Below are 17,690 nucleotides of genomic sequence, written 5' to 3'. Positions count from 1 at the left end.
GTGAAGGGTTCCCCACCCCTTGTAGTATTGATGAATTTAATGTTGATAATGTTAGTCAGGATCAAGATCTAGGTGTGATAAAGGAGGATAGGTTTGGGTTAGGTAGTGAGGAGAAGGTATTAAGGGTGCAGAGTCGTTCTCCTGGACGGGTTCCGGTTTCGAGTTTGAGTAGTTTTTGTACTCTGGCAATAGTTTCGCCTTCATCGTTTCTTTTTCAGTCTAGCTCGGTCTCAAGTCAATGTTTCAGTTACGGTGGTGCAGAATCCTTCTGCTTTTGATCCTAACTCATTTCTGACTGTTTCTGAATCTCCTACTGTGGTTTCCCCCTTCCCTGTGTTTTCTACTCCTCCATCTAGTAAGACGGATTCTGGTGTGCCCTTTCGGCTTCTAAAAGTAGTTTGCGGGACCTGCAATTGGATGTTGCAGAACATAAGGCGGATTTGCTGGGCCTTTCAACAGGTACAGACCTATGGGGAGAGGTTATTTTTTGAATGGTTTCTCTTAACAGTAGAGAGTGTGTGACACAGTAGTGTCCAGAATTCATGTCGGATATGTTTCAGGATTATTGAGGGGGGCCGGATTTGGTGTACCCTCTGTCCTTTTCGTTCTAAGTTTTCTTCTTCGTTATCTGTCGCTTCATCTCCTGCTCCCACATTCTCTGTTGCTCCTTTTTCAGTCTCCTCTTCGGCCTCTTCTGCTCCAGTCTTTCCTGCAGCTTCCACATCTTCCGTTTTCCCTCCTTCTTCGACTTTGGCTTTCCTCCTCTCAGGTATCCAGCGGAGATATCTTTATGTCCGGTGTGAGCATTAAAGTATTTATCAAAGGTTGGGAAACTCCGTCCGCTTCCGCACACACATCTTGTCTCTCCGCGGAATCCTTCCTGTCCGCTGTCAAAAAATGCGACTAGTTACTTTTGGAAGGAGGTGATTTCCCAGGCTTTTCAGGGTTGTTCTTCGTCGTCTTCAGCTCTGTATTTCCCTGACTGCACAGTATTCGGAGTATGTTCACTTCGTCTTCCTTTATAAGGAATTATTCAGTGCCGTCTATTCTGGAGGCAGCTATTTGGAAGTCCGTCTCAATGTTTGTTTACTTTCTTAAGAGACGTTCGATTTGCCTCATAGCGTGTAGCAGCCAAGTCTACTATCTAGGGTGCGTTTATTTAGCTGAGGTTATATTCGCTTAGTGCGAAGGTTTGGAGGGTTATTCTCTTAGTCCACGTGTAGCGGCAAAGTCTATTATCTAGGGTGCATTCATTTAGCTGAGGTGGTATTCACGCAGTGAGGAGATTCTTTCGTTAACTAGATAGAGGAATTCCTTTTAGTCTCTAGAATTCTTAGGCAACTGTGATAGTATAATCACATGAACTTAAGTTTAGTAAGTTGTAAGTATCTTAGTCTTTGATAGTTTCCCTACACAAGAGTCCAAGGGGTGCTCTAGTAGGCTAGGCTGTTTGGCCGGGCGCTGAGATACTTCTTAGGCTCGTCGATCATCTGGCCTTATCTGGAGGATCAGTGGCTCAGCACACTGCTTCATTTTCCTCCATACACGGGAGGTCAACGGACTGAGACAGTACGGACCTGACGGGCGATCATCAAAGTACTCTCCAGCATGTCTCGTCACCAAAAGCATCAATTGATAAGGTGAGTGTATAACTAAATAGATATCCTATGCAGAGCAGATCGGTAAGCTGACGTCTCTGCGCTTGTAAAAAGCGGTGGGTCGCAAAACTTAGATGGTTCTCCCGGAGGGCCAGCAGCCCTGCACTCTGCCTCATTCCTCCATACATGAGAGGTTCTGAAGAGCCACATGGGAGGTCGACAGACCAAGAGTACTGACCTGACTGTCGCATCAAAGTACTCTCCAACATGTCTCTTCAATGAAACCATTGATTGATATGGTGAGTGTATGATTAAACGGATATTTTATGCAGAGCAGATTGGTGAGCTACCATCTCTGCGCGGTTGTCAAAAGGTGTACAATAGAATTGATTCCTCCTCCTCTAAATGATGTTAATCGGGCGAATTCAGGTGTTCAGGAAGTGTATTGCAATATGAAGTTTTCATAATAAAACTAATAGTGTAATACTTGCCTGAACACCTGAATGATTCCCACCCTCCTTTCCCCACATCAGTTTTGACCTTGAATAAAGCAATTGACAAAAGTGGGAGTGTCTGCACGCACCTGTGTCAGCGTTGCCAACCGTTTGTTATGGTAGCTCAAGTGACAAGATTTTACGTGCAACATTGGTAACGCTGGCTGTTAAAATTCCCAATAGTGGATTGGTAATTGAGAGTTGTTCGGGCTAGTGGGATTAAGAGCGAATTAGGTGTTCAGGCAAGTATTACAGTACAATATTTTATTATGAAAACTTCATGTATCACATGTCTTCATCAACTTGCTCAGTTTATTCCATGAGGAAAATTGTGTATTTGATATAATCTTTAATATCCTTGATTGTAGTCCATCTTTGCTAGAAATTTTATCATACCTTGACCTTATCTGTGCCTAAAGTCTAATGTAAGGAAATGATATGTAGTGCAGATTAAGAGTTGAGATTTTTATGGAAAGCTGAAGCTGCATTACTAAGGTTCTTTAGAAGCTTTTGATACTGGATATTCAATTTGAATTTAGGAAGGCATTTTTAATTATGAATGTTCAATCTAGATTGATCTGTTGTTTAAATAAAAACGTTGTTGAAATTTCTTTTTTGGCTCATCTAAGCTAGTGAAATGAAAATTAACAATTTTTAGGCAAGAACTATGTGGGAATGAAATTAACATATGCTACAGAAACATTTAAATCCTAGAATTGTTCTTAAGTCTATGCAGTTCTGTACTTGATGACTGTACATTACAGTACTTACAACTGGCACTGTCTGAATAAAAAAAAAAAGAATATTGGTGAATTACTGTATTTCATTTCTTTTGCAGAATGTATGTCAGGAAAAGAAAGACATTGGGAACCACTGCTACTAATGAAAGGTATGCTTTATCTGAACCAAGTAAGTTTTACTTACAGGTATATTGTTTCAGCCATTGCTCAGAGAACTGAAGCTATTGTTCATTAAGAAAATTGAAGTTTTTTTTTTTTTTTAAGATTTCTTTCTTTTCAGTCGCATTAGAATCCTTTTATATTACAAAGTGCTTTTATAACCTGTAGGAATCTTACCAGATTTCTTTGCCTGGATGGGTTTCATTTATGTTACTTTGTCCAGTCTCTACTGGTCTATTTTTCTGACAAAAATTACCATTGTTCCTACATGAATACAAACCCTCGATCTTTACGTATGGGATTAGCTTTCAGCAAGCTGGAAGTCCACTGTTAAACTTTTGCAGGGTTGATTATGGTAACAGTTACTGATGGTAGGGGCATAAGCACCACCCACCCAGTCGAGTGCTCGAGAATCTTCGGAGTCTCGTGCATCCTGAACCGATTTCGAAGACACCTTTCACTGTCTCGGTTCAGGCACAGGTGAGAGAAAGAACCAAGACATGCAAGTGTCTTGGTTCTTCCTGCCAGTACTGAGTTTTGAGTGCTCGGTCAGTTCCGAAACAGTTGAACACCTGGAGAGGCAGGAGGAGGTTCCCTTCAGAGGTCCTGCAGGACTTCTGAAGGACTGCCTTTCTTCAGAGAGGCAGTGTGTTCTCTCATTTGGCTCTTCCTGGCCCTTGGGGTCGGGAACCGATTTGCATTCCCTGTTGGGGTCTCATGTGTCGGGGGCCTCGAGTGCGCAACCTTTTGAGGCCGCGTTCTCGATTCTAGTTCTCAGAAGTCTGTGTCCAAGACTGATTCTGTGCCTGTTCCTCCTCGGTGTTCTTTGGAAGCCAAGGGGAGCTTACTCCTGACGATTGTTCTTATGAGATTCGGGAGTCTTGCCCAGTGCTAAGACTCCTTGGAACGAGCACTTTGCAAGCTCTCGGATACCTAGGGATCGCGAGTGCTCAACTAACGAGTCTTTGGGTGTCCAAGATTCTGCAGAATCTTGGGCACTCCCCAAACCACTACAGCACTAGGGAGTTTGCTCTGTGGTCTGGATTAGGCAGAGGATGAGAGGTGTCAAAACATTCAGATGCTTCGACACTGCCTGCCTACTTCGTTTTGAGTGCTCGATCAGTTCTGAAACTTGTGTCTAGGACCTTTGGGTTCGAGTACTCCGGTTAGCAGACAAAAATCCCCTTCAAACCTTCTTCTCGAGGGGCTTTGGCCTTGGAGGAGATTAAATCATGTCTTGAGGACAGTTTTAGTTCACGCCCGAGCTTTCCCGGCTCGGTTCGGCTCAGCCCTGATTGCTGGGCCAGCCACCTATCACGTTTACATGATCGGTTTGGATCGGCTCGGCCTGCACGCCCAGCCCCTGATAGCAGTTCATGACTGGCTCGCTCTGCTTGGCATTTACATGATTGGCTGGGCTCGTGCGGTTCAGCTTGCGAGCCCAGCCCCCAATTTCATCTACGTGATTGGCTTGGCTTGCTTGGTTCAGTGAACCGAATGCTGTGAAGGTTCTCCTTCCTTCAGGAGACTTAGCTCAAGTGAACTTTCACCCTCTTCAGGTTAGTGTTTCGTGGTGGTGTTAGCGCTCTCCTTCCTCCATGTTGCTGTCATCACCTCTTGTTGATGATTGCCCGCGGTCAGCCTCTCCTGCTGGTTCTTCTGGTAGGACAGATAACAGTGCTTTTTGTCTTCTCCTCTTCCCTCAAACCCTTTTGGTTGCTGCTGGGTTATACATGTTGGATAGAGAGGACTCCAATGAGTTTTGTTTCTTATTGGAGTTCCGCTACAAGGATTTATGCCTCGGGCTCGGTTCTCAGATCAGCTCGCCATACATCCGAGTAGTCGAGGATGGTTATCTGGGTTCTGGTGAGGCTATCGCTCTAAGAAGAAGAGATCAGGAGTTTCGCGCCCCAGGAGGACTTAAGGGTTTTCTTATTCAGGTTGCAGACACCCTCAATTTTCTTTTCGCAGAGATCTTCATGCCGATTCATCAGCACAGTGATCTCAGGGAGAAGACCACGGCATCCCCTGTGAATACTCTTTACTGATCCTTTTAGGGGTTTTGTTGGGGCTGCCTTGGTCCTTCCTTGCTATAAGGGTTTTCTTGACCAGATGAATGCCTTTTCCCTGGACAGGGAGCGCATTTTGTTGAGCCACCCAGTCAAGCTCCTTCCCCTTCTTCCTCGACAGAAGCGATTCTTCTTGCCTCGTAGGGGTCTTATGCCGAGTAGCAGATTGTCCTGGCTCTGGCTCATCCAGACTTGGATCTCTCGCTGTTTCTCTTTGCCGCAAGGGGTGTTCCCTCTCCTGATGAATCTGTGATCCTTCACTTTTTCAAGGCTTTGCCTCCTTGGATGCGATCATTCCTGAAGAGGTCTTTGCCTTCTAGAGACTGTTCCAGTCTAGGGGTGGGTTTGCCTACCCAGCACCAGGCAGCAACCTGTGGGCAATTCTGGTGCTAAGAAGAGGGGACTGTCCTGATTCCGATCTCCAGTCTAGTAAGTTACGAGTCATCACGTTCCCTCAGGAATAGACCTTTACTCGGTTTTGCCCCTCCTCTTTCGCAGAGAGTAGGTAGATACTGCAGTAGTCAAGGAATGTGCCAGGGCAACTGCCTTGTCCTCCGGACAATGGCAGCCCAACCCTTCCTCAGCCCCTAAGAAGTCTCAGTCTCAGGTTCCAAGGGCGCTCGCAGAACACCCAGTCTTCCTCATTTTCTTCATAGAAAGTGAGCATACGTGTGTCTCTTTCAACCCTCTTTCGAACAGGAAGAGAGGAATGGAGAATGCTTGGAATGGCATTCTCCTCCTGCTGGTGTCTTGATGAAGGAATGACTGTCAAGTCACTGGACTATATGACAGCGACATAGCTGAAACCTGGCAGTGGATATCCTTCAGGAGAAGTATCTGTTTCCTCCAGATCTAGGCCACCTTTCATCGAACTTCTGTTTGGTCTCCCTTCCTGTTCTCCTGATTAAGGGAGCAGCCATCACTGCAGAAGGTGTCCCCTCATGGGCAGCTTCATCTTCGATTCTCTTCATGAAGAATGAAGATCTACTTCTGGTTCTTAATCCTTTACTCTTGAAGGATGAGGGAGGTTTAGGTTGGTGCTTGATCAACAGGAACCTTTGAATTTGTCTGCATATTTTCCTTGAGACATGCCTCTGTTCTTAGATGCACAGACTGGGGAATAGGCGCACATCTGTAAGACTGTTGTCGTCAAGGTGTGCGACCTTGATGATAAGTACCTTCTTAACAACATACTGGAATTCAAGGCAGTTCCCTGCCCCCAAAAAGTTTCAGGATCGGTTTTTTTGAGATACTCTGGGTTGTTGTTAGGCAGCAACACTACAGTAGTGGCATGTCAACAAACAAGATGGTCTCGTTTCCCTCGTGTTACTTCGGTTGACTGCAGGTGCTCGAGTGAACTTTGGTGCACTCTGTAGAGCTGTCAGCCAGATACATTCCAGGCAGTAGTATGTATTGGCAGACAAGCTCAGCCTCTGGCATCGACTGAGGGGGACAGAGAGCTCCCTTCACTCTATTCTTCACAGAGAGGTTGCTCGACTTGAGGGCTCCCTATCATCCTTCTGTTTACCTCCTGGCTCAACAGAAGTCTGCAGGTCTTCTGCTTAATGGTACCAGACCCATGGACCACTACGGTGATGCATGCTGACGTAGTGGAACAACCTCAACGTCTTCATCTTCCTTCTATATTTGTCTAATTCGCAAGGTATTCAGCAAGTGTTCACCCCGAATTTAGATGAATGCTGGAAGACTTCGCCTTTTGCCCGACCTGCTAGCTCTGCTTCCGAGGCACCAAGAAGAGTTCCTCCTTGACCCCACCTTCTGCGTCAGCGACACGTGAAGCGGTTCCTTAGGCAGTGCAATCCCTGTGCCTTCACAACTAGAGACTTTCCGGCTTCCCTTGCAAGCATAAGCTTGTTGTTGAGTGGCAATGGAAATAGCTGGATATCGCTATCATCCTCTGCAGCTGTACCCAGGGATTTGAGCCTTCTTCACTGATTGGTGTCGTTGACAGGACGTTTTCTCTGGTCAGAGCCACTCTTCAGCAGGTCGCGGACTTCCTTGTCCCCTCCGCCAAGGGCTGCTTCTCTCCGATTCACTTGTGAAAGATATCGGCCTTATCCAGCCTAGTGTACCATCTGAAAGTAGCCTGTTTTTCCTCAGTCGAGATTTAGATACTGATGAGAAGCTTCTTTCGGTCTTGCCGTCCCAGGGTCCTCAGGTCCCTGGGTGGCATGTGACTTTCATTTAGGTTCCTGTCTCGTGCTTCGCACATGCCCTCGCGAGAGTCGTCCGACAGATCTGCCTCTCAAGACCATCTCTCGTCTTGCTCCGGCCTTGGCGTAGAGGGTGGACGATCTTCATGGACCTACAGGGGATGGAGATCAATGCCTCGATCCATCTTGGATGTCGAAGGGCTCTGAATCCGTTGGCATCTATTGCCACGATGGGTCCTTGATCTCCTCCTCCTCCTTGGGCTTTGTAATTGACAACCCAGATCAATCATTACTTTTCCTGTTTGGGTGCTGCAGTATTTTCTGAAAAGGCTCGATATCCCTAACCTGGATGTTGTCAACTTTTTCTCTAGTACTGACTCTCCCAAGGAAGAAATGTCTAAGGACACGTCTTTCTTCTGGCTTCGTGAGGTGATTGGAAGGATGTGCTCTATAGCTGACAACGATGACACCTGTACACTCCATGCGAGAGCTCATGAAGTTAAAGGCCTGGTCCATCCCTCTCATTCTAGAAGATTCTGTTGGTCTGGAAGCAAGATGTGGTCTGAGATCTTATTTATTTCTTCTACCTTCGGGTCTTTGCCCACAGGCCCTTGGAACCTTTTTTCCTTGTCCTGTGGTGGCTGGTCAACAAGTTTTGTTTTCTTACCCTGCTCCTTTAAGAGAACAGGTAGCATCTTGCCTAAGGTGTATGGTTCCGGAAGTGAGAAAAACTCCGACAGTGAGTGGCCACTCCTCCTCCTCCTTCCTCATCCTACTTCTTCTCTTCCTTCGGGCTGAGAATGGAACTCGAACCAACACTTGCTGGAACTGGCGTCTGATGCAGTAATACACATCGAGCACCCATGCTATTTTTCTCGCTAGAATCATAGAAACAATCCCTCTCTTTCCGCTTAGCAGGGGAAGGAAGGAGACCCTGGCAATAAGGGAAACCCTTTTTCGGGTCTTTACCTTACTGCCTCCGACTCCTTAGATTCTTCTCAGCCTGTTTTCGTATGAGTTACGATGCCTCGCTCATTTGAAAAGGTCCAGATGTCTGACATTTGATATCACAGTTCCTATACTCCGATCAGTATGTCAGAGGAGTAACCCAGGCGTGCAGAACTCTAGTCAGTTCAAAGAGACTCGCCCAGATTCCTCTCTCCAACCAGTGAGTCGTCTTAATGTAAAGGACCGATGGTTTGTATATCGTGTAGGAACAAATGATGATTTTTTAAAGTAAATTGTATTTTTCCTAACTATACAAATGTACAAATGTAAGGTCCTTTGCATCACATTTTTATGCCCACCTCCTGCCACCCCTCAGTGTGAAACCTGGGCCAAAAGGCAAACTGGAATGTGTACATCCGGGCAGGCGGGTATTCCCACCTACTGGACGTTAGTTACTGCCTAACCACCTGGTCCAAGAGTGTAACAGCTGTTTCCAGCTTCACCATAAGTAATTCCTAATGAAAAGGACCTCAGGTTTATAGTTAGGAAAAAAACAATTTACTTTAAAAAATTGTGATTTTAATAAATCAAGAATCTCAACTAGTCCCAACTCAGGAGACTATCTATTTAGGGATGAAGATCAACTCTGAGTTTTTGGGCTTTTCCCTCCCAAAAGAGGATAGAGTCCTGCCTTCAGTCGGTACAGGACCATCTTTCGCTCCTGGTTAGCTCAGCAAATCAATGGATGAGACTGCCGAGAACCCTCTAATCCATAGAATAGTTTGTGAAGCTAGGAAGACTTCATATGAGGCCTCTTCAGTTCTTTCTACGAGCAAACTGAAACAGAAGAAAGCAACCAGACACTGTGACGTTCCCAATCACAAATGAGGAGGAGGATCTCTAGTGACGGACATCCAGTGAAAGACTTTTAGAGGGAAAGTCTCTGCAACTGCTGAGCCCTGACCTCTCTTTTTAAGTGGACGCCTCAGACGAGGGTTGGGGAGCTCTACTGACACTCTGGAAGCTTCTGGCACTTGGTCTCCGGAGCAATGGAAGCTTCATATAAATGCCAAGGAGTTGTCTGCCGTTCATCTCAGCCTGAAGTATTTTGTGACAGCTGTTGTGAACAGAACCGTGGTGCTACAGTCCAAGAACACCACGGCTCTCTCCCATATCAGGAATCGGCAGAACCCACTCTTTATCCCTTTGCCAGGCAGTGAAGGAGCTGCTCATTTGGGCAGACCAGAATCAAGTCAGACTTACCACCAGATTCATCCAGGGAAAGATGAATGTCTTGGCAGATGTGTTAAGTCAATGAGGTCAAGTCCCCCCCGACAGAGTGGACCCTGAACCCAAGTGTCAGCAACAGCCTCTGGAAGTTGTGGGGCAGGCTGACAGTGGGCCTGTTTGCCACATCAAAGGATTACCATCTTCCTCTGTTTCGTTCGCCAGTCCCAGGCCCTCAGGCATGGGTGACGGATGCCATGCTGATAGATTGGTTGAACCTGGACCTCTACGCCTTTCCCCCATTCAACATGGTGAGGGGCGGGTTCTCAACAAGTTCAAGAGTCACAGTAATGTACTGATGACCCTGATAGCGCCCCTTTGGCCTCTCAAAGAATGTTTCCCAGACCTTTTAAAGCTTTTTGTGGACTTTCCAAGGTTACTGCTCAAAGTCCACATCTTCTCAAACAGCATCATCTTTTGAAGTTCCATCAAGGACTATCTGCTGTAGTTCTGACAGGCTTCAGACCATCTGGAGACTCGTCAGAGTGAGGGTTTTTCAAAGTAAGCTGCGGAAGCTATTTCTAGACGTAGACATAAGTCTACCAGGCCAAGTGGTCTATCTTCCGCAGGTGGTACAGCAGCAATAACATCTCATCTGCTAAAACCACTGTAACCCAAATAGCGGACTTCAGCTTCTCAGGACCTCCGAGGGACTCTCCATCGACTATGAGGGGCTATTAGGAGTGGACTTGGCCTCTAATAAAGACCTGACGGATCTGATTAGGTCTTTCGAGACTACTAAACAGGTGGAGGCCAGCTACTAAACAGGTGAAGGACAGCTCCTTGTCATGGAATCTGGATGTAGTGCTTAAATGGTTAATGGGTCCTGCCTTTGAGCCTCTCCATACCATTTCACTCAAGAATATGACAAAGAAGACACTTTTTTAGTGGCCTTGGCCATTGCGAAGAGAGTAAGCGAATTGCAGGCTATAGACAAGCGCATCGGTTTCTCTAAGGGAGATGCTGACTGCACCTTCATGCTTGGCTTCCTAGCTAAGAACGAATCCCTGTCTAATCCCTGGCTACGCTTGTTCTCTACTAAAAACCTCATGGACATTCTAGGACCAGAGGAGGAGGAAAGGGTCCTTTGCCCAGTGAGGGCACTGAGGTATTACTTAGACAGGATGAAGAGAATCAGAGGCCCTGCCAGCAACCTCTGGTGTTCCATCAAGAACTCATCGAAACCCATGTCTAAGAATGTGCTGTCGTTTTTTCTTAGAAGTCCTATCATTGAGGCACACTCTTAAATAGAAGATGGCCTGCCTCCCTTTAAGGTGAGAGCGCACAATATTAGGGCGGTCGCCACTTCATATGCCTTTAGGCATAGTGTGTTGCTCTCGGCAATCCTCCAGTCGACATAGTGGAAATGCAATTCCTTTTTTACCTCACACTATCTTAAAGAAATTGAAATGACATATGAAAATTGCACTACCTTAGGTCTGTTGTCAGTGGCTGGCTCGGTGTTGGGGAAGAAAGCATAGGAAGCAACCCTTCCTATCTGTAACTTCTTCGCCTTGAATTTTTTGGGTGTCGAGTTGTTCTGGGGAGCCTGGGGGTACTTGTACCTGGAGTGCCCACCAGTCTGTAGTAGTGGTATGATGGTTTTTAATTTTTATTGTTGTAGGTATGGGTAACTGTTTTTTTTGGTCTATTGTATTTTGATACTGCTCCCTGTTGGCAAGGGCAGTTTTTTCTCTGTTGCTTTAGGGGTATTCGGAAGACTCCTTCACTCTAAAGCCCGCTAAGTTGCTACAGACCAAGGCAGTAATCATCTACTGTGGCTGTCTTAAAAGTAAGGTTACAACAAGCATTTTATCAGTGCTAACAGATTTTTATGTTGCAAATTCATCCTCATATCTGATTGTTTTGGAATAGAATATGTCCATTTATCCCACTACCTATCTAAGTGGGATTCAGCTATGTAATTACTTGCTGAGTTACATATATGAAAATGGTATTTTCATAATAAAATTAAGTTTCATATATACTTACCAAGTATTTACACAATTGGAGCCCTCCTCCTCCCCCTCTGATGGACATTTAGCAAAAAAAAAGAAGTGCTAAATGTTCCCTATAGAGGGCAGGGTAGTTACCTACACTAAACAAACAATCATTTCTGCGAACTTCAAACTTTAAACTGCCGCATGAGTAGAAAGTATAGCTATGTAATTATTTAGTAAGTATATATGAAGCTTAAGTTTGTTATGAAAATACCATATTACTTTAAAATATGTCATTTTTAACTCCAAGCAGAGCTCGGCGATCAGAGAATCTACAGCAGTGTCATCTTCCCCCGATCCCCCTGTTCGTGTTCGTAGGAAGGATCTCGTCTCAGCTGCCATGACAGTTCCCTCGATACAACAGCTCTCCTTGCTCTTTGAACCGAGAACCTCTACTGTGGCGACTGATGGCTGTGAGATGATGTCTTTTGCTCCTGCTCTTTCTACTGAGTTTCTCGCCGGGCTGTGATAATAAGGCTCCTGTTATGAAACTCTGAAAGACATAAGAGATTCTGCATGGCAACAGACGTGTTTCCAGCCTTGGCCATTGTCTACTCGTCTCTCACATGTCTGTGGCATTAGTCTCCATCATTCATGGACCCCTTCCTGTTCACACTCTCCCAAGAGCCCTTCGCCTATTCAGCCTCACTCCTTAGCATCTCATCTCTTGTGTTCTCGCTCTCCTAGGAGAGATCAGGTTCGCACAGTCACGGACGTGATAGCATGGACGTACCGCCATATAATGACATCACAGCCATTGCACGGGGGTTTATGGAAGTTGTCTCAGGATGGCGTGACCAGGAATGGAACATCAACCTCACTCGTGAAGGTTTGGGAAGAGAAAGGGATTGTCTATGGCCATGCCACATTGAAGGACTGTTATCCGTCCGATCACCACCTTGTTCAATTCTGTCAAGCGGAGACCACTGATAGATCTGTGTTCATATGCAGAACAAGCCTGAGTCTTCACACTAGGATGCTGGATGTCATTCTGACCACAGACGTTGCTCACCTGCAGATGGACGTAAACGCCCTTCCGTCCGTGGCCACGGACGTAGCTCTCCTGCAGATGGACGTAATCTTCCTGACATCCGTGGCTGTCACTCCTCTGCTGATGGACGCAGGAAGTCTTCCGTCCTCATCTGTCGCTCGCCTGCTGACGGATGGGTTCCAGTTGTGTCAGGAACAGGCCTTCCCAACAGTTCTTTGTCTCCAGTTCGTCCAGTGCAAGTTCAAAGAAAAGACAGTAAAGCTCCAATCAAGAAATCCAGAGTAGAGGATTCTTCCTCGGTGCTTCCTTCTGGTCCTACGCACACCGAAATTTCAGACCACCTTCGTTCGAGCACCCACTGACGACCCTGGTCTCCTCAGCGTTCTCATTCATACTCTCCCGAGGGGTTCTGAGATTGTCATTCCTATTCTTACGGACGTTTGGTTTGGCGTTTCCATAATTACAGGGAGTCTTAGCCTCACCTTGTTTCAGTTTCGCATTCTCCTAAAAGAAACCACGACCACCACCCCTTTTCGTCGCACGAAGACCATAGCAGAGATGGCTGTGGACGTGAATCCCACAGCTGTGGACATGATTCCCATGGCTTTGGATGTGATTCCCACGGCCGCAGGAGAATGAAGTGGTTCTCACAGTCCCGGGCATGATCCACTTGGCTGTGGGCATGATTCCAACATATGGGGACATGATGTGGACGGCCGGGAATGTCATTTGGACGACAGGGGACGTGACTCAGATGGCCTTGGATGTGATTCAGACGGCCATGGACATCACCCTGGCCATTCTGAACAACCATACAGTGGTAAATCAATTCTGATTGTGCAGGGTTTTTTCCTGGTGCGATCAGAATTATTTTCTAACCTCGTAGGTCTACGGATCAGGCCTACACCTTGGTGCAACAACCTCAGTGTTTTCTTCTGCAATACTTCTTAGCAAGGATGAAGACTAATTCCTGAAGATGGAAAAGGGGTCCTGGTCTTCAACAAGGTCTCCCCATTCCTTCCCACCCCGTCTCAGAGAGGTGAGAGGACCTAGCTTAATGGTAAGCTAGGGAGTTATATACACTTCCTCCAGAGATATTTTGTGCCTCAAAGCACCAACCGAAGGACATTCCCATACACTTGAAAAGGTTAGGTAAGTTGGGTACTTAACCTAACTTAGCCTAGCCTAACTAGTTCTAGTCTAACCTTACCAGACCTGCTTTTCAGTATCCTGAAGCTACTTGTCTAGTGGCATTAACCACAAGGTAGTTTCTTACTCTACAAGGGACTAGGTTGGGTTAGGTTTGCTTAAGTACTTAGCCTAGCTTGACAGTTCTAGCTTAACCCTACCAATCATGCACTTCATTATCCTGGGACCTCTGGTTTAATGATATCAGCCAGAAGGTAGTTAACCTTTCTTGAAGGGTCTGTGTTCAGTTGGGTTAGGTTGGGTTCTTAACCTAACCTAACCTAGCCTAGCCTAGCCTAGCCTAGCTTAGCTTGACCTAATCCGCGCCTCAAGACCCTGGATTTTCTTAGATCTCCAAGCCTCTGGATCCGAGGATAGGCGTTCCACAGTGTTGTTCAGGAACAGTACCAGGGTAGTTCCTTAGTCAACAAGAAGTGGGGGCTGATGTCCTATCAGCGCTTCATTTGATGGTGTGGTTGCACAGGTTTGCAGTAGTACACTCGGTACAGCAGCCAACAAGACACATTCCATTGGCGGTGCGGGTGTTCGTGTTTGCAGTAGCACATTCAACACAGTGGTTAACCAGACACACTCCAGGATTATGGATGTATGACAGACGAGTTCGGTTTTGCATCCGTGAATCAAGTCTTGTGCTTGCTACTTCCTGTCGTTTTGCCTGATTCACTGGGAGATCAACAATACCTCTAAACTAAGTTCCGATAACTTGTTTTTGGTCCCTACTTAGTCACGGAGCTGTGTCTAGGAGCTCCATTTCTTTTGACTTGATGTAGTTACACTCCTCTTGTGAGGAGTGAGGGTTTTAAACAGTAGCCGCTGCTGCTATAATTACCATTTGATCCACAACCTGAGGGGAGTATTACTGTGGATCTTAAGACAGTTACAGGAGTCTCAGTGTCCAAATAGGCTCTCCTTTGATAGCAACGACACCAAGGTATTGCCGTGTTACACTGTCCTCCTCCAGAGACTTTTCGTTCTTAGGAAAATTGACCAGGAAGGACAGTCTCAGGAGTCTCAGTGTCCAAATAGGTGCTCCTTTGATAGCAATGACCCCAAGGTATTGCCATGGTTACACTGTCCTCCTCCAGAGAATTTTCGTTCTTAGGAATATTGACCAGGAAGGCAGTCTCCTACACTTCCTTTCTTGGGACTTAAACACAGTTCTTTTTAGACTTTCAGGAGTCTCAAGATCCAAGATTGACACTCCTTGGTGTGATAGCAATGACACTATGGTAGTGCCATGGTCAGCAAAAGGGCCTAGTGTACTTTCATCTGCTCTATTGTAGTGCAAGTACATGAGCAGTCAGAAGAACATTCAGTGTAGTGGCTAACCATACATCCCAAGCAAGTTGGATGTTATTACAACATTTATTTGCTGAAGTCAGGAGACAAGGACAGTTGACTTTGACACCTCGACTTCCAGATTCTTTCAACCTCTAAAGAAGCTTGACCATGGTCCTCCTTTCTTGACTTATTGATGTTGGGGCCGTTCTGTTCTGTCTTCTCGCACCTTTGTTACCTATGTACATCTGGGAGCTTATGCCTTTCGCCATTCTACATATTTCGAAAGTGTTCAGTGAGATGGTCCTGTGGTGCCAGTGACGTCTGTGTTGCTTCTGTAAAGACTAGACTTTCAACCCAGTGCTAATGACTCATTTGTTCCTTCGAGTTGGCCGAGAAATGGTGTCCAAATTGTCATTTCTCTGACTAGTGAGATGATCAGATGAGCACACTCCACGACTTCATGGTGGACATCAGTGCTTTTTTGGCCATATCTTTCAAGGCAAGGGGCATTGATCTGCCCATCACAATCAGGAAGAACCCGTCAGTTGAGGACTAGGATGGAATGTGATCGTGCAGATCACATTCATCTTTTACCTTGGGACGTTGCCCATAGGTCCTTGAACTCCTTCTCCTTGTATACTATGGTGGATGCTCAACAAGCCATTTAGTTCACCCAGCTCTTGAGGGACAGGTTGCATCTTGCCTAAGGTGTGCTACTGCTAGGAGGTGTGTGTGGGACTGGCCTCCTTTCTCCTGAGACTCCCAAGGCAGAAGCAGAATCGCTACAAGGTTTTAGAGTGCAATTTGAATGCTGCACATGATCGCTGGAGAGTGAACAGCTGGAATTGAGTGAATTGTATACCATTTTGCTCTATATCAAACTACCTAGTAGTGTAAGTGAAATAATAAAACAAAGGTGTGGAGAAGGTTGGCTTAAATTTGACACCTTTAAAAAATATCTTGAAGTAGAAATACACAATTTGAGAGCTTTCCCACAGACTGAACCACTAAAAGCTAATGCTGTACATTAACAATGGTATCTGCTTTTGCAGTAGAACAAGGGCAATCTGTGAGACCAATAAAAACATTGGTAAGGCCCAAAGAAAATACAAAGAAAGCCAAGGTAAACCAAATTAAAGGATGTGCACTTAGGGAGGCAATCATATATGGACACATTGTAACCAGAGGAGGGAAGATAGAACAACTCAGAACTCTAGGTTTGTGTTTCATATGCACATCCAATAAACACTTCAGTTCTGACTGTGACAGGCAAGATTGTAAAAACGATTGCGCTGTTAGGCATCATAGTGCTATATGCAATCGAAACCAACCAAATAAGTCTAAGGTAGGTGGGGTACAAGTTGGAACAATCTCTTTGACGAATACCAGACAGGGAAATAAGACGACTAGGAAGTCAACCTTACCTACAGCCACAATAACCCTAAAGGGTAAAAGAGGTCGCATTGTGCGAAAGAGAGGATTGTTAGATACCTGTGCTGAGAGATCATTTATAAAGAAATCTGCTCTTGAGGGACTCCACTATAAAAGCAAGGGAGTTGAAAATATATCGTTGAGAGGTTAGTTAACTTATACACCAGTTAAGGAATATGAAATGGTGAACATCGCTGTACCTCACCGAGGTAGATTAATAAATATGGATTGTATGGTGGTAGACGAGTTACCAGAATATACAAGGAAATTTGACATTAAGAAGAACTTAAGGTCGTTATGTAGAATGAAAATCAGCTTGGCTGATAAAGATTTTGATCCATCTGTAGAGAAACAATCGCCCATAGAATTGTCGATAGGAGTTGACAATGTGTACAAAACCTTACATCCAGGGTTTAGGAAATTTGAAAATTTACTATTGCTACCAACCATATTTGGTTATATGGTAACGGGGACATATAGTTCTCCTCCCACCAAGGAGACTCATGTTTCCATTTTGAAACTGGCAGTGGAAACTGACAACATAATTATGGCTGAAGGGGCTACTCATTTAAAGGATCCAAGGGAGTTTAGATCATTCAGGTATTGACTGCAGTGAAATAATGGAACAGGAACAGAAAGTATTGGAGAGCTTTGAGAATACTATAACTCACTGTATTCTGAAATTGACAAACAGTATGTTGTGACATTGCCTTGGAAAGGCAATAAAAAGAGATTAACTTCCAACTTTGGGTTGGCTTTGAATAGATTAAAACAACAGTGTGTCAAGTTTCAGAAGCACACTCAGTATCTAGAACACTACCAGAAAATCCTGAAGGATCAGGAGGATAGGAGATTCATAGAGAGAGTGGGATATGTTAAAATAGAGGAAGACGCATTTCTTGGCACATAGTGGTTTTATAAAGGACAGTAAAACAGCCCCTATTAGGATAGTACAGTATTTGACTATTCGGTCTGATGGGAAAAGTGCGTTAAGCTTGAACGATTGTGTGTGACCGGGACCACATGTAACAGTTGACGTACTCAAAGTTCTACTGCAGTTTTAGGGCAAAGGTATACCTGCAGAATTTGTGGAAGCAACAACTGGATTGGGATCAACAGGTCCCAGACCCATTGCAGAAACAATGGGTTGAGTTATCCAAAGACTTGGAAAAATGTCTTGATATTTTCTCTCCTAGGAATGCTAGCATAGAAAAGGGGACTCCATATGCATATTTTGTGATGCTAGTGAGTTAGCATATGGCTGTGTAGCCTGTAGAGTTAAGAATGAAAACTTATTTAATGATGGCAA

The 17,690-nt window shown here is 45.3% G+C and overlaps 1 protein-coding gene across 2 annotated transcripts in view; it reads left to right on the top strand.

Annotated features, from left to right (window-relative positions):
- LOC136845727 (uncharacterized) overlaps positions 1–17,690 on the top strand; it is a 288,481-nt gene that overhangs the window by 13,584 nt on the left and 257,207 nt on the right. Inside the window, exon 2 of one of the 2 annotated variants that reach the window (XM_067115930.1) lies at positions 2,931–2,981. In XM_067115930.1, coding sequence (XP_066972031.1) covers positions 2,932–2,981 — 50 coding nt within the window. In that variant the 5' untranslated portion in view covers position 2,931. Of the gene's footprint in view, positions 1–2,893; positions 2,982–17,690 lie in introns of both variants that reach the window. The other variant, XM_067115931.1, reaches the window with a different exon arrangement.

Source organism: Macrobrachium rosenbergii, chromosome 14 (assembly GCF_040412425.1).
Source record: "Macrobrachium rosenbergii isolate ZJJX-2024 chromosome 14, ASM4041242v1, whole genome shotgun sequence".
Classification (NCBI taxonomy): domain Eukaryota; kingdom Metazoa; phylum Arthropoda; class Malacostraca; order Decapoda; family Palaemonidae; genus Macrobrachium; species Macrobrachium rosenbergii.
The sequence above is the reverse complement of the archived record's forward strand: the minus strand, read 5'-3'. Positions and strand labels throughout refer to the sequence as shown.